The following is a 24,245-nucleotide window of genomic DNA, read 5'->3' on the forward strand; positions in this document are numbered from 1 at the left end:
GCAAACTAACTTCTACCGGGGATTTGCCTCTCATTGGCTCTCGTAGGCAAATGAGATTGGAAAGAGAGTCATTCAGTTGTCAGATGATTACTTTCTTGCTCTCAAAAAGCTATTATCCAGTAAGTGGGGCCTACTTGTTTAATGCCGAATTGAGATTGTACTTTAACTTTATAAAGTTATTTATTTAATTTTATAAAGTTAATTAATAATTAAATACATTATAATAAGTTATTATAATACGTTGTTCTGGAAGTTTCCAGCGACTTCTCAAGAAGTGAATAAAAAGGGGACAAGAGGCACCCATTAGAACAGGCAGTTTTGTGGATTTTACTTCTTCTCCAGTTGGAGCAATTTGTAGTCATTTGGTCTGCAAATTCTCAAATTATCTTTGGGAACGAAAACTCCCATCAATAAGCAATTTTGAGGGTGTGAGATATCACCTGAATTATTGCAAGTTGGAAGCAATATTACAGTCACTTCACCAGGGCCAAAATTTGTGGCCAAAGGCCAATTCTGATGATACGTTACATTCTGTAAGAGAAAAAAATCGGGTTGAAGGTAACAGCTGGGTTGCAGGAGGGAAGCCACGAATTACAGGAGACGATCTTTGAAGTCCAATTGTAACAGCATCCATAAGCAGCGTTTTACCTAGCAATTAAAATACAACATCGATAGAGGTCTGGCCGAGGGTTGAGAAACCGAGGATCTCGAACTGATGAAACTGCGCGGCCTGGTTTTGAATGCCAGAGACGGAATCGTAGGAGGTAGGATCATAAGCGATCTCAAGATTGTTGCCAAGCGAGTGCAGTTATAAACATTTTGAGCCCCATTTTGGAGGCGGCCATTAATACCATCTGTTGTGCTGATAACAGACAGGCCAAAGGCACGCATGGGAGGATATCATCCAATGGCGCAGTAGCGACGTCTCAGTTAGGTTAATGTGGACGGATTAAAATCGCACCAATGCCATAATAAATGCCATCAGAATCCGTCAAAAAGTTCAGGATTACATTTAAGCATGAACAGCTATCGGAACCATCTGTAGCCATCACCACTTGGAGAAGAAAAAAAAATGAGGGCAGGAACTAATGATTGCACACAGACCTGAGCGGTAGCATCAATTCTCCCTAAGTTGAAACGCAGATTCTAAACAAATTTGGCAATCTCAAGGAAACAGCGAACCTAGGTTCTTTTATCTATATTCCGTTTGGCCTTGTTATTCAATTATTGTTAATAAATATTGTAAGAATTTGATTAAAATAAGATTCCTCCTTGAATATTATTGGTAATATCATTGTACTTATGCTTACCCCTGGCAATAATGCAAATTGAGGGTTACGTGATAAGAATTTTACGAATTGTTCCAATTCAGTATTGATTTTCTTGTGTCACATTTAGTAAGGGTCATTATAGGTAACTTGACTCGTGACTCGGCTCTAACTCGTGACCCGGCTCGGCAGTGACTCGGCAAAGTGAAAAAATCTCAAAATTTTGAGATTTTTTAGGATTTAAAGAACATTCCATGCACCCATTATTGAATAAAGTGTAAAGACACAATAACATCATTAAATAGAAGATAATTTGATCATAATGCATATACTTGAAGTTAAAACTGAAAAGTCAAACATCAATTACATAAGTACAATACTACAAACTTACAAAGGTAAATTGCTAAAAGTAAATACTATATTACTAGTAATTAAAGTCAAACTAAGATAAATCCATGCAAACCATCAAAATGTATATGTATTATCATTTATGCATTATGAAATCCAACACATCAAGATTCAATAGTCATCATCAAATTCAAATGTTCCAAATGCTGATCATATATTAAGTTAAACTGTTAAACAAAAAGTTAAAACAAGACTATAAGTCTACAGCTATTGCTCCTACTCGGAGTCCTCAGCATCATCCTCATCCTTAGGCTCATCCTCATCGTCATCCTCATCATCATCGTCATCCTCATCCTCATCCCCAAACTCAGCCTCAACCTCAGGCTCAGTATAATCTATAAAATGCCTCTTAGTAAGGCGTCTAAGGTAGGTCTTGGATGTCTCAATAGCCATAGCATCAGCTTGTGAGGTGCCTCTAGGATCAACTATACTCTTTGCCTCTGGCTCTGCCAATGTCTGTGAGGTGCCACTAGGAACAACTGGAGCTCTCTGGTCCTCTGCTGCCATAGCCACAGCCTCAGCCTAGCCCTCTTTATTTGCTTGGTCAAGCCACTGTAGGTCCTCATCATCAAAGACAGGATCAGTAGCCTCAGTGATCCAATCAGACTCTGGATCAACCTCCTCTAGAGTAATCGGAGAGGTGTTACTATCCAAAATCTCCTTGATCCTAATGTGCAGGTTGTAGTGCACAAAGACTAGACTATTCATTTTCTACACAGACAACATGTTATGCCTCTTCTGAGTGGATGTGCTCGAACATGCTCCAGTTGCGCTCACATCCAGAAGCGCTACTTGGCTGGCTCAAAATGCGGATGGCGATTTGCTGAAGGTTTTTGGTTTAAGGCCCAAACATTTGCCACCATCTATCTGAATTTTGAAAAAAGGAAAACAAAAAAATATTAGTCTCATTTCAAAATCTGAACTTTAAGTTTAAAGCTAGAAATTTAGAAACTAGATTGTATAAGGCTTAAGCTACAATCTTTACCTGGCTGCAATTTTGTAAGACCTTTGCAAATTTGACTTGAAAAAATGAGCCCTGATGCATTATTATAGGCATCCATCTCAAGCAATATATCTGTGGGATTAGGGGACATCTTCGATGTCACTGTGTATAGGCCACTAAGAACCTCCTCATCTGCCTTGAAATCATCACAGAAACGGTATGCCGGATTAAGGTAATAGGCTGCTGCGTGGATGGGCTTATGAAGCTGATTTTGCCATCTCCTATCAATTATTTCCCAAATAGGGCCATAGTTTTCCTCAACTCCTACATATTTGGCCTTAATAGTCTCCTTGACCCTATCCATGCCCTCATAAATGTAGCCCATAGAGGGCTTCTCGCCATCAGCAACTCGTAGGAGGCCTACAAGGGGCTCGGTGATCTACAAAACAATTTAGTGAATGATGAAACTTTGCGAAGTTGCACAATGAAAATAAAACAAAAATATGTATGAGACATTAATTTATAAAATTTTAAGACTTTAACTTTTAAAATTTAAAATTTAAATTACCTCCACAATCTTCGAACATGGCTCCCAAAAATCATCATCATCATAAATGCATTTTGTTGCATCTATCCCTGCAGGGCTGCTGGCAAAGGAGGAGGAACTCCATTCTGGACCAAAAAACATGGACCTCAACTCTAACCTTGAACTCAGCAAGGATTTTAGTGTGATAAAGTTAGAGGCAAATCTTGTGATACCGGGACGAGCCAACTCCTTTCCCTTCGTGTATTTCCTCATAGTGTTGAGGACCAAGGCATGATTATAGATGAACTTACAAAGATTTTTGGCCTTGGTAACACATGATTTCACCCATACAAGCTTGCCAATATCCTCTAACATGAGGTCGATGCAATGGGCCACACATGGAGTCCAAAAGATTTTTGGGTGTCTCTCCATCTATAGTTTTCCTGCAGCAATTTTAAATTAGTTAGTAAACAATGAAATTTTTTGATGTATTAAAAAACTTTTAATTTTCAAAATTTAATGAAAAACTAAAACAATTTTTTTAGAAGTAGAACTTAGAAAGTTAGAAGTTAAAATTTTACCTGTAGCAACATAATTAGCTGCATTATCTGTCACCACTTGGACAACATTGTCTTGCCCCACCTCCCTTATGACCTTCTCAATTGTCTCACATAAGAATTTTACATTTTTCACACACGAGGAAACATCTATGGACCTCCAAAACATGGTGGATCCTGAAAGTGAAAATTAAACAAAATAATTATCATTCAAGAATCAATACTCAATAAAACAAAATTTTCGTTATTCAATAATAGTATACATTAAATTTTAGACTTCAAGAAGTAGAGCATGATGAATTACCTCCGCTAGAAACAAGAAAATTTAGGAGGGTTTTGGACCTCCTATCTGTCCATCCATCTGTCATGATGGTACACCCCTTTTGGCTCCAAATCTTTTTGTGGTCCTCCAACTCAAGTTTCATCTCCTCAACCATATCTAGCAAGAGGGGGCCACTCAACTCATCTTCAGTGGGGGCTTTGAACCCCGCACCACAGATGGAAACTACATCAATCATCCCCTGCCAATAAGGAGTCCTATTACATTTATAAAAACATTTTAATTAGCATATTTCAAATTTTCAACATCAAGTTAAAAGTATAAAATTGAATATAAATTTTAAAACTTAAAACTTAAAACAATCAAATATAAATGAAGTTGAAAACTTGAAGTACCTGGCTGCTATAAATGGAATGTCGCAGAAAAACCAAAACTTGCAAATTGCTCTTACTCCAGCTTCATATATCTTCCTATTCCAGCCCATGCTTTCAAGTGAGGGTTGTGCACCAGGAGTGGTACGCGGTACAAAAAAGTTGTCCAACTTACTAGATTTTCTGACTCTAGGACGAAAGGTAAAGCCAACACTGCTAGAAGGGGCAGCAGTAGTAGCATCACTAAAAGTGCAAGGAATAGATGTAGAAGAAGCACGAACAACAAAAGCACTAGGATGATAGGGGGGACGGGAAGAACCTTCTCCAACATAGCCTACTGACTCAGAAACATTTGCAGATGAGTATGGAAGGGAACTAGAACCAATCTGAGCTAACTCTTCTAATTGTTTTCTTTTTAATTCTTTTTCTTGTTCATATTTTTCCAAGGCTACATAACAAAAACGTTGAGCCTCAACAATTGCAGCTCCACAAGGCTCAATATCATGACCACGTAAGCCAACAATATGGTGTTTTAATCTATTTATCCCCCCACTATTAATGGTTTTGCAAAATAGGCATTTTCTTTGAGTTCTCTTTCTACCTGGAAATTCTATGGTGAACTTCCAACACATCTTTTTTGTTGCCTTTAGAGAGCTTGGGTTTTTTACCTCCAGAAGCTATTATGACTTAAGGAAAAATGTAAAGGTTGCTGCAATAAGACATTTTAGACCAAATATTACCATTTCAGCATTGCATTTTATGAAGATCTAAAGTTATAAAAAAACTCATAAACAAACAAAAAAAATTCATACAAAAAACCCATAAGCATAGACAAAAAAATCATCAAAATCTAAACAATCAAGTCTTACCTCTTTCAAATGCTTTGGGAAGTGTTGAGAAGAGCTCCTATAAACTCCTTGATGATCTAAATGCAAGCTTCAATGTCACAAATCCAAGCTTTTCTCCTCCTCCTTTTAGCTGGTTGCAAAACAAGAAAACTCTATTTCTCTTCTACCTCTCTCTCTTTCTTCTTTTCACTATAGACTGTTATGGGAGCCCTTTTAGGGTTATATGAGTGAGAAATGTAAAAAAAAACATTAAAAAAACTTGTAAAAATTTATATTTTAATAGCCGGATTTAGAGCCTGTCGCAACCGGGTCAAGATGGGTTGGGTCACGCAAGTCACTCCTCGTGACTCGCAGCTCGCGGGTCACGAGTCATTGTGACTCAGCGAGGTCAGGGCGGCTCCCTGACTCGCGTGACTCGCCGCAAGTCACGTTACCCTAGTTTGGAGTGTGAGTAACCTCAAGAGGATGATGTCAATGATGATGCCATGCTTTGTGCCTTTTTATAGCCTCCAAAAGTGTGGCAAGATTGAAGCCTTTTACCCAACCCCTTAGTGGCTCCATCAGTCCATCCATGAAGAGAAAAATCTGTCTCCTTTTGAAAATGTTTGTGAGCAAAACAAAGAGTTTTTGAAATTCTGTGATGTATTGAGCGACCAATCCAGTTTGCCTCAGTTGTGCCAATTCTTTGAAATTAAGTTCTAGAGTTTTACCATCAAATTGTTCTATCAATCTTTTATTGAATTCCGCATAAGTATTTATTTGATCATGCCTCAGTGTGATGGTTCCATGATGCCACCATTCATGCGTCACTCCCTCTAAGTGTAGTGCTGCAAGTTTGATTGCTTCTTCTTCTAGCATTGGATTAAGTTAGAAGTATCGAGCTTCATTTCCCATGCTTGAGCAAATATGGACTTGGATCTGTGAAATGGTGATAGATTTACCTTACTCAACTTTCTTTTAAGATCATCGTTAAAATATCTTCGGTTTCTGCCTCCACAATATCTCATTCTCAATTCTGCGTAATCTTTGTAGGATGTATCCTCCAAATTTGCATTCTTCTAGTCTTCTCTCAACTGCCTTTGAACTTCCTAAAAGGTTGTTTGCTTTCTTTCGTGTGGTGCCTCTGTCCGTGGAGGGAAAACAACATGGAAGGTTGAGAGCGTGCTAGATGAGGGTTGGCCTTACCCGACACCGAGTCTGCATTGTGACCATTTTGTTCATTGGATATTTTATTGTTTGCCAATTTCCTAAGAGTTTCTTCCATAAGTCATTGAGTATCATTGATCTATGCCAGATTCGTCGAAAGATCTCTTAGTAGTGCCATGAGTTCGACAGCAGTGGGTTCCTGTTCAACCATTTTATCAACTGAATGGGATCTTCTTCTCTTTCGGCTATAAACTCTCATTCATTGTCCACAAGCTGTCAGGATGGTTAGCTCTAATACCACTGTAATGATCCTAACAACTCCTCGGTCTCCCAATTATGCATTCGAAGGCCAAAATGATTTCATTTTGGCCTAGCAAGTTACTGTAGGTCATACGGTGACGGGTATTAAGGAGGCTGTACGATGTTTGGGAGTTGTTGGAATGAGCCGTACAATGTTTTGGGTGATGTGAGGATTGGCTGTACGGTAGTAATATGGTGACTGTACAATATGTACGGTGAGGCAAGGATCACTACATGTATGTTAGTAATGTGGTGACCAAATGGTGACAATATGCGGGGTTGCCCGTCTTGCAGAGGGTCGTATGGAAAGCAAGGGGTGGAAGTGTGTTCTTGTGCCACGTAAGGTGCCCATACACTAGAGAGTTTGATTTAATGCAGATGTGATTCCAAGAGACCAACGATATTAGATAAGTACTCCAGATTTGCAAAAATAAGAGATACCAACAAAATGGAAGTTCTACCAACAATATTTGTTATTGCTAATAAAATAGGCGTGGATTTGCCAGACCCGGGTGAAGTAATAGAGAGAAATCGGAATAGGGTGAGGGTTGAATCCCACCGAAACCATACGGCCAAGTAGGGAAGATCTTTCACTTCTGAAATGGCGAACAATCCAAAACTCCAATAGGAATTCGCAGTATAACAAATAATCCAAAATCGCATACCAACTACTACCTACATGTCGAAAAAACTTTTTGAGGGTTTACAAAGATAGCCGACGACCACACCTACGTATGGAAACAATTAAATAAAAATGGGTTCAAGATATACCAAATCAATAGGCCCATCGACAAAGGTTTGATTAATTATTTATTTGATGATGGCAACATTACAATTTCCTTTTTGCAGCGTTGAGCTTGTTGGGTGTGGGAGAAACATTTGGGAGCAGAAAATAGGTATTTGCTAGTGATTTAGAGTGATTGCCGATGGATTTGGAGAGGATTCAAAGCTCTTTTCAAGCAAATCCAGATTCACAAGTATGTTTCTTACTTTTTTGTTCTTTTGAGTTAAAAATCGTTTTGCCTTGCCATATTGCATATCTTGCATCTAATGTAGTTAAGACTCTACAAGCACCATTTATAATGTTCTCTAACACATTTTAGAGTGTAATGACAAAGATCTAACACCATGTTTTTGCAATTTTTCCAAAAAAATCATTTTTTTCTCAATAATTTCTTAACCTAATACATTTTTTGTTTTATTCTTTCAATTTGCAGCTTGTGTTTAAACTTATTTGAAGTTTTAATCTAATATAGTTTGTTCCTAAATATGTTTATTAAATTTCTTAATTTGTGGCTTATTTTGTATGTGTAGGTTGATTTTATATTAAAGGGCAAATATGGCTTCCTCTACAACTGGATCAAATGCATCATCTCCCAGTGGCCTCGTAGCATGTCCATCTGGATTCATAGGCACACCCTACAGGGGCTAGAGACTTTGCATGGAAATATGGCTTTGAAGGAACGAAATATAATAGTGTCATATGCATAAAATGTGAAAAACAAGTTCGTGAAGGCATATCTCGTTTCAAGTACCACCTTGGTGGTATAGAAAAGCGTGACACAAGGATTTGTGATGTGACTGCAGGGGAAATAAAAAGGGAGATGATTGCTTTGCTCAGTGCCCAAGAAGTGAAGTTGAAAAGGGAAAGGGAAAAATTGGTCATGAGGGCATCCATTTACGAATCACAAGGTATGTTTCCTTTCTAAGAATCATTTATTATTTTCTAATCACGACTAATGATTGTGCAAAACAATTATCATGATTCATAATGAAATGATGTGGGTTGTGACTAGGTATATCAGTCACCCTTGATGATGAAGATGCACTTAAGGGGATAGTGGGCTCTTTTCATGGCACACAGATCTGCGCACGGAATGCACCTACCTATGGCAGGTCCTCTGTCTTAGCTCCCACATCCGCTAGTTCTAGTAGAGCACAGAACTCTTCTATTGATGGTTTTTTGTGCATAGTAACACACTTGGAGCACAACCATCACTAGAGGGTACTGGATGGAACCGTGATGTGCATAAGCAACTTGACATTCAATGTGTTGATTTTTTGTTTTTTAACAACCTCCCCTTCAATGTTGCAGCAAGTCCATATTTTTTGAATTTCTTGACTGGTTGTATAGTAGCGGGAAGGGGCTACAAGCCACCTACTCCTACAGCCTTGAGTGGGAGGTTAGTTTACTTGTTTCAAACTTTAATACTTTTATAGTTTTATAATTTACTTATTTTTGTTGAAAGTATTTTTTTCTTAATCAAAGTTGTGTACTTAATCTCATTTTTTATTTTGTGCTTATAGATTGCTGAAAGATGTTCTAGGGGGTAAAAATGTGGTTGAAGAGAAATAGTTACAATGGAAACAATATGGTTGCACCATACTTTCGAATGGATGGACAGGTGGAAGAAATTGTACCATCATCAACTTTTTGGTTTCTTGCAAGGATCAAGTAGTCTTTCTTAAATCCTTGGATGCCTTGGACAAGATAAAGACGACTGAAACTTTGGCTCTAATATTGGAGAGTGTTGTGATGGAGGTTGGGGCTCAAAATGTGGTGCAAATCATAACCGACAATGTAGCGGCATATGTGGCAGTGGATAGGATCTTACAAGAACAACATAACACACTCTTTTGGTCTCCTTGTGCAACACATGTTATTGACCTTCTTTTGGAAGATATAGGGAAATTGGATTGGGTGAAACTGGTTGTAGAAGAAGCAAGGAAGATAACAAAATATATCTACAATCACCCTTGGGTCCTTCGCTTGATGAGAGAGTTCACCGAAGACAAAGAGTTCGCTAGACCTGCAGTCACAAGATTTACAATGATTGTTTTAACATTGCAAAGTATTCTAATTCATATGAATCCTTTGAGGTAGATGTTTGTATGTCCAAAATGACTACAATCAAGTTATTCAAGGAAGGCCGATGGACAGAGTGTTGCACACATTGTCTTTGACATCCAACTTTTTTATCGAGCTAAAAAAATTGTGGAGGTAACTTGGAAACTTCAAAAGTTGAATATTTTTTTTGTACTTATTAATCAAGTCTTTCATTATTAATTTATAACCCTACTCTCTGATTAGTAATTGTTTTCTACGTTTCAATTGTAGGTGGTGAAGCCCTTGTTTAGAGTTCTCTACTTGGTAGATGGGGAGCAAACCCCAATGGGGTCCCTTTATGAGGCCATGGATAGGGCCAAAGAGGCTATAAGAAATTAGTATAGGGGAGACAACCTAAAATTTCAGCCCATATGGGATATTATTGATAGGAGGTGGAACAATCATCTCCACCAACCAATTCATGCAGTGGGGTATTTCCTCGACCCTTGTTACCGCTTCTCTCCAACATTTGCAGATCCCAATGGAGAGGTCATGGAGGGCTTCAATGAATGCATGTAGAGGATGGTACCTGCCATTGCGGTGAGAGACCTCATTGTGGCCGAAATGGAAGTGTATCAAAATGCAACGGACAAACTATTCTCCTTAGCCTTGGCAAAGAAAGGCAGACAGACTGAAACCCTAGATACTATATTTTGAATTTGGAGTCTTTCACATGCATGATAAATAGATAAATTCTAAGATACAAAAACTTGTCCTTGCCTTTCTTTCTAACACTTTAATATTTATCTTGCAGATGTTTGGAGGCGAAATTGGGGCGAAAATGTCCCAAATCTACAAAAACTTGCTCTTCGCATCTTATGTCAAACATGCAGCTCATCCACTTGTGAGCGTAATTGGAGCTTGTTTGAATCCATTCACACAAAGAAGAGGAACAAGTTGGCACAGAAATGCCTAAATGACCTTGTCTTTGTCAATTATAACCTCAAGTTGCACATAAGAAAGCTAATGGTCTGAGCCACTTGATCTGGATGACATAGATCCTTCTGGTGATTGGACAGCATAGGAGCAACCTTCATTGTTCACTGACGATGACATATATGAGTTGGAGAGGCAGGCTATGGAGGAGAAGGATTTTACAGTGGGATTGGAGGAAATTCAGAAGGAGGGCAATGAGAGTGAGGACATTGATAGTGAGGATGAAGAGGATGAAGAGTCATTCTAGAGCCAATCCCAACACCACCACGGACGATTGCTACAGCTAGAGCCACTAGACCCCCTCCCTCTCCCATAGTTTTTACTAGAATTGTTGGGAAGGGGAAGAGGTAGATGTAGACTAGTTTCATATTGAATTTGACATTTGTATTTGTTTACATTTTTACAAAGACATTTTGATATTTGTAGTTTGTTTCAGAGTTCAGAGTCTCTAACTATATCGACATTCCACATGAGGATGCGATTTTGTTACTTATTGAATTTATATATATCTAAAGCAGCTTGTTTGGTTTGTGTGCTCATTTACTGACTCATTACATGCATCTACTCTTGAATTTTGTAAAAAAAATGCTTTTTTAATTAAAGTTAATTCATTTTCAAAATTCTTGATATTTTTTCGAGAAGTTACCAATTTTTCTCCGATATTTGTCGAGAGTTCTTTTTTTTGCCTCGCCAAGAAGTGGCAGAGAACGAGATTTTGAACTATGGTATGCATTGTGATTGACTCATTCATTAGTTGGCTCAATTTGAGGGACTTACTATTTATTGTAAGTCAATTATGCTCATGTTATTTTTGGCAATGCACCTAGATTTGGTATTAGCAGACTTTATCAATTGATTAAGTTGAATAAGTTTATTGGCCCAAGTTCCAGGTATTAATTATTAATAAATGATTCTTTGTTAAGAATTAAACGACTAAAAGTTATAATATTAAGTTTTTAAGTAAATGGAGCCAATTGACTTATAAGTGCATTAAATGAATGTGATAATTTTTGGGCCTATTTATTTATTATCCTAAATCAATGCAAGACATGAAGAAGCACATATAATAATGTTTTTAAAATCAATTCAATAGCAAGTGGTTTAGTCATCAAGTATTTAGAAGGTAAATATAAACTTTATAGCTTTAATGGGGCCTAAGTCATCATTAACTGTTATTAAATGTTTATTTTCATATTGACACATAACTTTGGAGGAGAATATAATTAAATGTCATACTTCAAATGCAACAAAAAGAAAATACACTTTCAAGTTATGGGAAGTGTAATCAAGAATACACGAGATCGATTTCATACTTGAGAAATATAAAACGCCAAAGGATAGAGAAGTGGATTTGTTGTGACGAGAATTTACAACAAGGGGTTTGCAGAATTTCAGTTTGGAGAATTGGTAATTCTTCATAGTTTTTAGCACTCTGAATTGGTGTAGTATCCAGGGAATTGTGCAATTGGTGATGGCTTTATTCAAAGGCTATGATTGGACTTATTGATTGCAGTCCAGGACCAGCGTTGGCATTGAATTAAGGCATCCACATGTTTCCCAAGGAGCCATGTGAGAAATGAAAGGGTGACGTTACTGTTTGGGAGGCCACATTAGGGGTTTTTAATGCTTCATTGCGTCATTTATGCATTGGTGCCTAAATTTCTCCATCAATAGACATAGCTGCGATTCATTTTGGGGTTCCAAGACAAAGTTGCGATATAATCCAAGTTTTTAATTTGCAATAAAATAATTTTTCAGTGCATTTGTTGATCATTTTAAATAATTCAATTTCCTAAATTAAATAAAGAGGAATTCTTGTGAATAGCTTGCAGCAGTTACTTTATATGCAAACTGAATGACAAAATGCTTTTCAATAGTCTGGTGAATTTCAAAGTGATATTTCTGCCAAGTGTTCATCATCATGTTTTTTCTATGTATGTATGAAGTTGAGATATAAATCTGATTTGAGCTGCCAAGTATTTGACAAAATGTCATATTGAATATCAAGCAATCTGAATGATATTGCATAGTTGTTTGCAAGTCTGTCTCATTGGGAAACCAGATTATTGGTAAAACCAACTTTATTAGTTTGCATACAAAGTGTATGAGAATATTCCTTGAGGTTGCATTTCTACAAGACAAGCAAAAAGTCAGGGCTTATAGAGTTGTTGAATTGGATAACCTGTTGGGGTTATAAATTTGAAGATTAAACACGTGAATCATTCAGATGGAAATAAAAACCAAGCAAAGTAATACCAAAATTGCACAGGTACGCGTACCCAGACCCTTGGTACAAGTACCAAATACTAGTACACATATCCTGTACTGGGTACTTGCCTTGATATGTACCCGGCAGCTGGAAATGCCATGTCAGCTCACAATTTTTTCTCCCTTGCAAAATGTTTAAAAAACTGCCATGTAGATGAAGATGTCTAAGTTTTGTTTCAGTTTTTCATTTGCATATCAGCGTGCTGTTTATCAAGCTTAATTCAATATGTAATCAGTTCTAGACTTTGATACAATATTGATTAGCAGTAAACTACTGTATTTTTCTGATTTTCACCGTTCAAGTTAGAACTAGATGTTTATCATTTGCAATATGGCATTATATGATTTATGATCTTCTTGTTCATATTTAAATTTTGCCTTCTTTGTTATGCAACATTCAGCATATATATTACGACTCACGACTCATATTTTCAGATTTCTTGTTTTGAAAGCTCAATGTCATGACCCGTGACTCACATTTCCAGATTTTCTATAAAATATCAAAATTATATTTAAAAAATTAGGCATACCCACATACCCCTGCCTCCTGTTTTGAAAATTAGCCATACCCATACCCAAAAACCCCAAGCACCCCCATACCCATGCAACCTTGAGTAATACGCATGGATCAAATAGGCTCAAACATAAAAACATGATGGTTTTGGTAAACTAAGTGGATTCAATACAAGGCTGTGTGCCCAGCTTAAAAAATATCTGCAATACAAAGCTTGCAAATCAGGTAAAAATTATTTAATTTATCATAGAACACAACCAAACATATCAATAAATAGTAATGTTAGCATAATAAATATTCAATAAATGGTAATGTCAGCATAATGTAAGCATGGGAGTTACTGGCGATTAAATGATCCATACTATGTTAAAATGGTGCCTATTTATACATTTACAAAGTTGCATAAAAATGAATGAAGTAAATTGAATTTCTTTCTTTCCTAACTATAATCACTTGCATGATTGATAAGCTTTGTAACAAGCTATCTACTCTAATTCTAATTTGGCATCATGTGTGTAATAATCCCTGCTTGGTCTGATCAGAAAATTTAAACTTGGACTAGCGGAAATTTGTCAAACAGTTGGCGTGAATCCCTGTATTAATATGAGGCCAGTGAAATATTCCAGTTGCAATAATGCAGCAAATACGTCTAAGGAAGTTTTATATATTGTGGAGATCGCTTACAATAACAATGCTTAAAAATAATGATACCAGCTTTAATACCATGTATGGTTTACTGTTTGTGAGCAAAGCAAGCAAATGGAACAAGATCACATAGCGTTATACATTATTCGAAGCATTTAAATATAGACTTTCATTCCCAAACAAATGAAATTATGGAACCTGGAATCCTGCGGATGCCTGTAGGTCTGCCCAGTTACTTTGGTATCACATCCGAGTGTATATCTTTGGCAAATATCAGCTCAGTCCCTACTGGAGTGTATCAATCCAGAACTCCTGTTCTGCTCTTTCCACTGTGGTGACCCGATTGATGATGATCTTGACTCTGCTATGTCTGCTGGCAGCAACTTGTGAAACAGTCTGCAGCTGCTATCACATCTAACGCAGTCCTAGGATAGCCGGCAGTGACTTCTACTTCACCCGACTGCTAGCAATGTTCCCCACCCTGACTTCCGGCCGCTATCCTTATGCCTGCATGTAGACTCCTTCCCACGGTGAAGTTTGAAGTGTTACCCAACTGGTATCATAGAGACTCGACCTCCATGCTGTAGAGATGCCGTCCCCTCACTTCCACACTAATGCCACATGCTCCCTTAACCTGTCAACTATGTAGGAGTTGGAGAAATGCATACATTTCCAGTTGATAAATGAATTGCCAATAACTTGCTGTGATACTTCTATCAGCCGATTTCTATGGGGAGCCAGAGATTAATACTGCTGTTGTATACCTGAATCTTGTTTGAACTCTCGCGAGAGCTGCTGGAGCTACGTCCAGACTCTCAATGACTTAAGGGATTTCGTCCTTAAGGCAGTCAGTCACATCAAAGCAACCAATTCTCAAATCAATATGTTAATAACTTAATATCTTTTCATGGTGATAATCCCAAAGCAGGTGCTTGCATTTATAACCTCAAAGTGAAGGAAGATGCGAACAACTAAGCAATGTGGGATAAAAGGCCTATTGTGTCCTTTAGTCACTTAAGTCACTTTATAACTTTATAATAGTACTAAAATATTTAAATAAATCACTTAAGCCACTTGAACTTTAATATCTCTTGAAATACTTCTCTGATTGCCGTGCTGTCTGAAATAGGAATCTCTCCTCATAATTTCGCATGTGACCAAATACACTATTTAAAAATAGAAAGGGTCCATCTCAATTACTCCTAACTTACCATACATGGTAATTATGGAAAATGGAGTCCAAATGATATCAAACAAAGGCCAAATCCATAAATCTCTGAACATTGGAGAGGAATCAATCCTCAGAAAACCCTCTAACCATCCTCTTTAGCCTACGAGGATCCAATATTAGGCTAATCCTTGAAATTCTGATGTTGGCAACAAATGGAGACATTACAATATGACTATCAAATTATCAAATCCAACCAACAATAAAAGTATTGTAATTATGCCTTCAATGTTCTCATCTTTCACGTAATAAGATAAGTCAAAAATAGAGGAAAATTTAACATAAAAACTATAAATAGTAAGATCCACCTAACTATAGCTTGTTGTGAATAGGCTCTTGTTCTCAAAAATGATGATGAACTTTTTAAAGCACATATTGAAAATAGACTTCAGAAAGATAGCTCTGGATCACTTCAATTTGATGGTGCTTTCCTTTCTCCTGATAAAGTCTAGCAAAGTCTTTGGACAATGTTTTGAGATTATTTGAAATTTCTGAAATTTTGACTATATGATGAACATCAGTGACTCGCATCTGAGACCTTTGATGAAGCTCAGAAAATTCTCTTTGACAGTTCCACTCTTTATTTAAATTCACCACATTTGAATGTGATTCTGCTTTGCACCAGATCTCTGAAAAACTGAAAACTGAAAACCAAAAATTGGAATCAATTTTATCTGCCATAATACACAATCTAAGTCCTTTATAAAGAATGTCAATTTTTAAAAAAATCTTCAATTGCCATTGCCGACATTGACACCATCATTAGGGCTCATTGCTAGTACGCTCAAACCACTACTTTGTCGAGTTGCGTTGGGATTGGGATTGATAGCCTTCTTCCCTTCTAGTTCTTGTTGGATGCTCCTACTCACCTCCTTCCTTCTCATCAAGAACTGAACGGGCATGTCAGACTTGACATTTATACGTGGTACATTGCCACAACTTGGAGTAATCCTCCAAGAGGGTTACGTCTGCAAATGGCCTTCTACGTTGAGACATTTTTGGATATTCAGGATGGAATTATTGCATGCCTAGGTTATTTGTCACGGTGATGGAGCCACACTCTATGTATCTCCCTGGCTTCCTTTCAGGTTGGTTCTCACAAGCTTCAGATCTAGACCGGTCACCACATTAATAGGGAGGATTGGATTTGTCAACTATGTACCTTGGCTAAGGTGGAGACTGAGACCCACTTCCTTCTCGGATGCCCCGCCTACCATGAGATTAGAGGGAGATGCTACTGCTTATTCAAAGATCGTCAATCCCTCTCCTTCTTCAATTATATGAACCAAAGATGTCTTGCACTTTACCTTTGAGAGACTATGCAGCTCTATGACCATACTCTGCAGCTTCTTTTTCCCAGAGCCAGGCCTCTGATCAGCTTATCAACTCCTTCTCTCCCTTGCCTCCTGCTCGAAGGGTGAAGCATTCGGTCGACACTTCAACCATCAGCCATTTCTAGGTTTGTGAGACCTTGTAGCAGGCTATCTCGACAGTGTCATTGCTCCAAGAGTACTCAAAGACGCAATAGGATTTTCAGTTGCCCTGGGCCTTACCCTTTTGTTTTGGACTTCTTTGCACCAAGGAAGGATCCCTAGTCCTTGCCTTGGTGGTGTTCTTGTTCTTGCTGCTCTGGCTTATCTTTCACCTTCTTGTTTTCTTTTCTTCTGCTCTTTCTCGGACGCCATTTGGTGGTCCTATTGTTATTAGTCTCCTTAGTTGTGCACTTTCAATCCCTTCGACCCTTCTTGTGTTCTCTTGTTGGACATTAATAAATTTATCTTATCGATTTGAGCTGTTAATAAGTGGAAAAATAATAACTGTGCTCCGAATCAACTTCTAAATTTTTTTAAAAGCTTTGAAAATACACTATAATTATGCATGAATAACAAATATGAATTTAGTTAGAACAAATGATGTTCCACTTTATTATTATTAACTTTTTCTTTTTAATCTTATTTTCTACAAATTAATATATAGATATCAATCATGATTAATAGTAATGGACAAATAATACCATTGTAATAATTAATAATATTTAATTTTAAAATGATCATTACTAGGTACAAACATACAATGATAAAGGTTAACTACAAATACTTGGGCTAACACAAGTTGTTTTTCAAATGATTAAAAGTGAGGAATGCAAGGTGTCCCTATGGAAGGTGTACCCTGCATGCTCCCCATGAAGGTTCATAGTGGACTTCTTTATGTGCTGAAGACGAAAATATATATACAGAGAGAGGTTAACTACAAGGCCTTTGACTAACACAAGTTCTTTTTAGTGATATAAAAGTGAGGAATGCAAGGTGTCTCTATGGAAGGTGCACCCTATATGCTCCGCATGAAGACTTTTTTATGTACTGAAGGAAACGATATATATATAGATTAGCTACAAGAGTTTTGGCTAATACGGGGTTTTTATAAGTAATATAGAAGTGAGGAATGCAAGGTGTTCTTATAGAAGGTGCACAATACAAACTCCCTATGAAGCTTTATAGTGGACTATATATATATATATGAGAGAGAGAGAGAGAGAGAGAGAGAGAGAGAGCTATGGGAATGCATCTCCAGCCTTTAAACCCCTATCCTCGTCCCCATTGGCATTTGTTGGACATAAGGGGACAGCAGGGACGTCCCAGCCATTGCCAAAAATCTTCAATATTCTCAAATGTATCTAAATCAAGATATCATTAACTATGAATCTGAATCATGATACATTTGTTGATGTTGACAATACTGGCAGTGCTTTATTTTATTTCTGTTATCCTATTGTCATGTGCTCTGTGGGAATGCATCTCCAGCCTTTAAATCCCTGTCCTAGTCCCCATTGACAGCAGAGCAATAGGGATGCCCTAGCAATCCCCAAATATCTTTAAAATTCTCAAATGTATCTGAATCATGATATATTTGTTGATGTTAATAATACTATTATTGTTGCCAATGCTGTCATGATTGATTTTATTGTTGTTATTCTGTTGTCATGTGCTCTGTGGGAATGCATCCCTAGCCTTTGGATCCCTATCGTCATTCCCATTGGCATTTTGGATATGGTGGTACACCAGGGTTGTCCTGGCCATCCCCAAAATTCTTCAAAAGTCTGAAATGTATCTGAATCAGTGTTCCATAACTCACGGCAAGTTATGCGAGTTTAGGTAGTTCGTGGACCGTAAGTGCTTGGCAAGTTTAAGTGACCTGCCAGCATGACCCACTAGGTCATGAGTCATGATCTGCATGACTTGCCAAGTAAATGGGTCATGTCATGACCCTCCAGGTCCGTGGGCTATCACCTATGCATGGCAACAGTCAGCCGGCAAGATAAAATATTTAAAAAAAGAAAAAAGAATACTTACTTTTCCCTTTCTTTTTGCATATTTCTACATTGTTTCCTTAAAAGGTGTCTGATTTTCTTGTTACGAGAAGAAGAGAAGGAAAGTGAGAGGGGAAGAAAATCATGAGGCCATAGGTCTGCAGCCAGCAGCTGATATTGATCGGGGTGGCACCTCATAGGCAGAGACTATGGCTTGTGTGTCATCCAAGACCTATCTCAGACACCTTTGTAGGAGACAGACAAACTACCATGAGGCTGAGGCTAGGCTAGAGCCTGAGCCATAGACTTACTTTTGTTTACACGTATGTTTGGGTCATGGATTTCATGAATTCTATATACATTTGACAATACTTACAATTCTGCATATCTATGATTTTTATTTCCTTCGGTTACAATTTACGTTTGTACTTATGCAATGGATGTATGTTTATGTATGTGATCAAATTAGCTTCTATTTGATAATGTTCTAGTGTCTTTAAGCTTTATTCAATAATGGGTACATGAGACAACTTTTAAATCATTAAAAATCTCTGAGTTTCAAGGGGTTTTTCATTTTGCCAAGTTGTTGCCGAGTCATGAGTCAACCTTGCCAAGTCATGGAACAATGATCTGAATCATGATATCATTAACTATGAATCTGAATATGATATATTTGTTGATGTTAATAATACTGTCATTGCTGTCAGTTTGTCATGATTGACTTTATTGTTGTTATTCTGTTGTCGTCATATATTCTCTGATGCTATACTGCTGTCTATATCTTAAATTTGGATGTCATGTAACTTAATATTAGTTAAATTTATAGAAATTTAAGTCTCTCTTTCTCCCTACATATACTCTGCCATCCTCTTGCCATCCCAAAAAATGGCCTCTGGACTACCCAGTTGCAAAACTGTGTGCATTACCATTGCATCATCCGCATCTCCAAAATGGTGTGGAACAAAAAAATATGAATAATTAATAAAGAAAAAAATAAATACTATATACAATAATATTAAGTACATATCAATTATAAATTTATAAACTATTAATCATTAATTAATATTTAAAATTAAAATTGATTACAAATTACAAACACTTTGTAATACAATATTCTGGTCTTTGACAACATGACTCGTGACTTGGTCAGAAATTGACTATTTTACAACACACAAATGATGATTGTAGAATGATGTTTTATGTATCGCAATTGAATTTCGGATCAAACAAAACTTTTTTCAGGCATCAATTATGGACAATTAGTTGTCACAGAGTTATAGAAGTACTTTTTTGGTTTCTTTTCAGATACTTTTCATACCGGTATCAATGTTTCAGAGCAATACTACCTGATAGTTATTATATTTACGCTTGAATGAGGTTAGTCATACTTCTCAGAATTTTAGAAAGCTTTCCAGCTGTCAATTGCAGACTGCAGTTTACTGAAAGTCTTTTAAGAATCAGTCCCCTTGCACTAAGAAATGTGTTATACCCGTGATCTTAAACGCAAGATCATAATGGTGTTTACGCTCATTTGCTCACACTTTCTCTCTTCAGCCATACATTCCACTCATCAATTTTCTGATTGAATAGACTTAGTGGATGGTACTGACATTGTTAGTGGCAAGTATCATGGAATGATGGTGAAAAATGTTATTGGAATTGACGCCTAAGCAGACATGAGGATTCTGACAAAAATATTTTGTGCTTGGTAGGAGGATCGTATATCTGCAAAAGAAGCTCTCCAGCATCCTTTTTTCAGCATAAACATGAAAACTGAGTACACAAGTAAGCTATTTCTCTTATAATTTGTATGTGACGTGTTGATGCATGTTGTATTTCTTCTTCTTTTCCTCTTTCAAATTCATGCTTCTCCCAAGTTATTCGAGCAATGTGAAAATCCAAAATTTGGATAAAATAGAAACTTATTTGTGATGTACTTCAAATACATTGCACAAATCAGCTCTCTTGCCAGTAAAATTTTCTAGTGGTGTGTGACACATATGCTTGTGCAGGGGTTTTAATAGAACTTATGTGTCTAATGAATGTTATTCTTCTTTGGTGTACAGTGTTTTGAAAGTTTAGGAGATGCCAGTGAAGGGCTTTTGGGAAGATATCTTTCTTTTGAATTATTATTGAAGAGGTTACGTAAGGCATTCAAATACTCAGTTTTACTGGGTGGGGAGGCTATGCTGTCTCCAAGTTTTGGGAAAAAACAAGGATAAGAAATATTTGTGAGAAGAAACCTCGAAAGGTGCAAAACAGATATTTGGTCAAATATATTTGATGTTCAGGGTATCCAACCCTAATCTAAGGATCAAAATTTCAATTGTAAAATGGGCGTGTAATATAGAATAGTTTAGTTGCCTAACTAAGTTCAGAAGGAAGTGGATTAAAAACAGTCACCATAAGAAGTTATGGTAGGCACCAGTTTTCCAGTCCACGTAGTATGCACAGATATGTTTGTGGAAAAAAATGTGTAGTCTTTTGAATCAACATTGTGAATCGCACTCAGCAATCCATCATCGAGAAGATACAGTGCTTATAAGTCAATATATTAAAAGATTCAGAAATCTGATGATATGAGAAGGTTGTATTTTATGCCACTGTAATATTTTCAATAATCGTCAAAAGTTATCTGAAAAATGATCTACAGTTGTAATTATAACACTAATATTTTTTACAATCATAGGAACCTATAAAAAAATGTACGCAGTTGTATTTTATGATATCAATATTTTCAACAATCATCAAAAGTTATCTTAATAAGTGTATCTCTGTCCAACTATGAGTTTTGTACAATCACTTGCATTCTTTTCGGCATAGAATAACGAATAATGTACACTCCTTAATTAGAAAATGAACAACATAATTATTTGCCAGACTACTCAGCTTAGTAGTATGCAGTAAAGATTTTACTATATGATCTTTCATCAACTTCAACATAGTATCAGAGCACCAAATCTTCGTGCCCCTGTTCTATTTATGAGAGATTTGGCATTGGTTTTCAGATCTGTGGCTTTTAGAGGATTTTGTATTGGGTCTAAAGGGACCTCTTTTTCGGAGAAGTTTGAGTCCAAACGGATGTAACCGTTGAGCTCAGAGCATTCGAAAATCCTTATTTCTATATAAAATACATTCAGTTTGGAAGCTATTGAAATTTGAGGCAATTTTTTTTTTTTTTTGCACCCAGGCCATATTTGACCTGGACACGATTTACGAGGTAGGAAATTTTTTTTGCCAAAAATAAAAATTGAGGTCAATGATTTTTTGTCTTTTATCAGTATTGAGGCAGATTTTTTAAGGAGTTGCGCACTTGAGTGGGCGATTTTTAAAAAAAAAATTGGGGTCACTATCAAATCATGGGGCCCCGCACTAAGCCTTACCCTACAGTGGTTTTTATGCATTTTCAAGGCATGGTACGTTTTTCATTGTGGCCCCGCAGTGGTTTTTAATACAAGGAGGCATTTTTAGTAGGGACTGCATGTTTTGAAAAGAACACCCATGCATTTTTCTATGCTCTGACCTCATAGCGCCACGTGGAGCCTCGTTCGCCTAACTTGCGAGTTGGGGTTGTTTCACGATATTTTTGATCGGAGTGCTTTCATTTTTGGGGGGACTTCCACTATTTGTGGCGACACCCACCCCTATGCGCAGTTTGCACACGATTTGGAAGTTCACATGAACTTGTCACAGTGACCCTTTGATTGGGCAGTTCCATTTGGGGATTTTTTTATTGAACCGTCACTGTCAGTTTTCTTGGACTCTCCTCAGTTTCTGGTTTGAAGGGGCATTTTTTGTCCATTGGAATTGATTTGTGACTTCGTGATTTGTGGGGTCTTGTGCTTTGTGGTACTTCTTTAGTTTGCCTCGCCCAATGAGCGGCTCATTTCCCAAGCGCTTGTGGTTTTCCAATCATCTTTGGTGCATGCGGTTTGGCAAAGCGATTTTTATTGATGGAAGGTTGCATGGATGAGGAGGTTGATGGGGCGTTGAAGGGTGGTCAACTTTTTTGAAGATCCAACACATTTTTTTGGCTCTTTGAGTCCTTGATTTGATCATGGGTGGGATTCATAACAGACTTTAAGCACTGACTATGCACTCACTCATGGGCGGATTTTTATGGAGTTGGGTATTTTTCTTGGGCCCGTGCTCCCATTCATGAACTATTTTTTAGCGGGGTCTGCCACCAATGTTTTGGCATTGCTGATGCATGTGAATGTGTGCCTCATTCTTATCTCCATGCGCTGATTTTGAATACAATCATAAGTTCCCACAAATTTTCAAAGGAAAATTTGGCAATGCTTTTTTGGGATCTGTCATTTGATTACTGGTGACATTGGTGCCTTCTCTGCCTCATTGGCTCTGCTCGCACCATGTGGCATCCATGCGTCAAAAGTTCTTTGCATTCAATAGGGGTTTGGGCCCTTCATTGTGAGCAGTTTGATTTTTCCCTTGGCGGTTTAAAGTTAGAAGAGTTTTTCATGTTTAGAAAGGAGGTTTCATGCTTATTAATGGTTGTTTCAACTCAGTGATGGTGGTTTTGCCTTTTTCAGAAACCTTTTATCCACATGTTTATTTTTTTGCCATTGGATTTTTCTTCTAGCACTAGCCCTTTGATCTGGGGTAGTGTTTTCGACAACTGAATACTTTTTGCGATATGAGTCATATTTTTAGCATTTTTGGACTCAACAACCATTTGACCATCAAATTTATGCTTATCACTTGCTGACATTAGCATTGCATCCGCACTCCTCTCAACGCAGCGGGCCTTGTTTGGACCTACCTGCAGTGTTTTGCTCATATCTCAAGCATACAGACTTTGTTTTTCGAAAATGAGATATTGCTAGAAAGTTGGTTCCGAGCCCGTCACAGTGGTATAGGTAATTTTTAGTTTTGATGTTTTTTTATGGCATTTTCTACTGTCAAAGTCAGGTGTACAGTTTTGCACTCTAGGAGACATACCTTGAGCATCAAATCTCCAATTTGGGAATTCTTTATATCGTTGGAAAGGTCTTTTAGAGCTCTTTTTAGTTATGATGGTAGTTTTTCCAAATTCTACTCTAGGCACATTCTATTTAGTTTCTTTGCATTTTTGTATTTTGGTGGATATCTTGGTTGTTTCAGGTCTGGGGATCGATTTCATTACTTCAAATGATTCATCATGGGTTGTACTATCTATTGTATCAGCCTTATGTCTCTTCTAGTCTATTTAGACATCATTTGTATGCATTCTTGCAAACGCACTAAGATAAAGTGTCATATTCCATTTGTATTTTCATTTTAGTTGTTTTGTCTTGTTTTGCCTTTTGATTCAATCAGGGTCATTTGAGGAGACTTGTATAGATTATTGTATTCATGAGATTCACCATATCTTATACTTTATTGTACGTGCACTACTCTAATTAAAGTGCCATGGGGGGTTGATGTTTTGGCTTTGTTTGGCATCTTCCTTTGTCCAATGAGTTTCCCTTTTGTGACATTAGCCACATGATGTGTATGGGATTGATCACCTCAGTACACACATATGTACTCTTTTGTGCATCTTGATTGTGGTTCCTTGATGTGCAGTTCTTTTGGCCCACTTTTTCAGTTGCCTGGCACCTCACCCTTGTCTGCATTGCAAGGGGTTCTTCTGTTGGTTGCTATGCTTCCTTGGTTCGATGGAGTGAGCTATGTATTCAATCGGGAACCACTTAAGCTTCTTCCACTTACTCCACTTTATTAAGTTGTCTAATCTACTTGCATGCAAGAAATATGAAGCAGTAAAGTAACAACACCATAAAACAATATTTGGTAACCTATAAACCCTTCAA

The 24,245-nt window shown here is 37.3% G+C and overlaps 1 protein-coding gene across 2 annotated transcripts in view; it reads left to right on the forward strand.

Annotated features, from left to right (window-relative positions):
- The window catches only part of LOC149534744 (uncharacterized), a 335,389-nt gene extending 314,191 nt beyond the window's left edge, over positions 1-21,198 (forward strand). For both annotated transcript variants that reach the window (XM_089807850.1, XM_089807851.1), the window contains 2 exons: positions 20,145-20,217; positions 20,499-21,198. In XM_089807850.1, coding sequence (XP_089663976.1) covers positions 20,145-20,217; positions 20,499-20,506 — 81 coding nt within the window. In that variant the 3' untranslated portion in view covers positions 20,507-21,198. The remainder of the gene's footprint in view (positions 1-20,144; positions 20,218-20,498) is intronic.
- Positions 21,199-24,245: the final 3,047 nt, after the last annotated feature.

The sequence above is a fragment of the Cupressus sempervirens genome, chromosome 10 (genome assembly GCF_028749045.1).
Source record: "Cupressus sempervirens isolate cs-2001-9-10 chromosome 10, ASM2874904v1, whole genome shotgun sequence".
In the NCBI taxonomy this organism is placed as follows: Eukaryota; Viridiplantae; Streptophyta; class Pinopsida; order Cupressales; family Cupressaceae; genus Cupressus; species Cupressus sempervirens.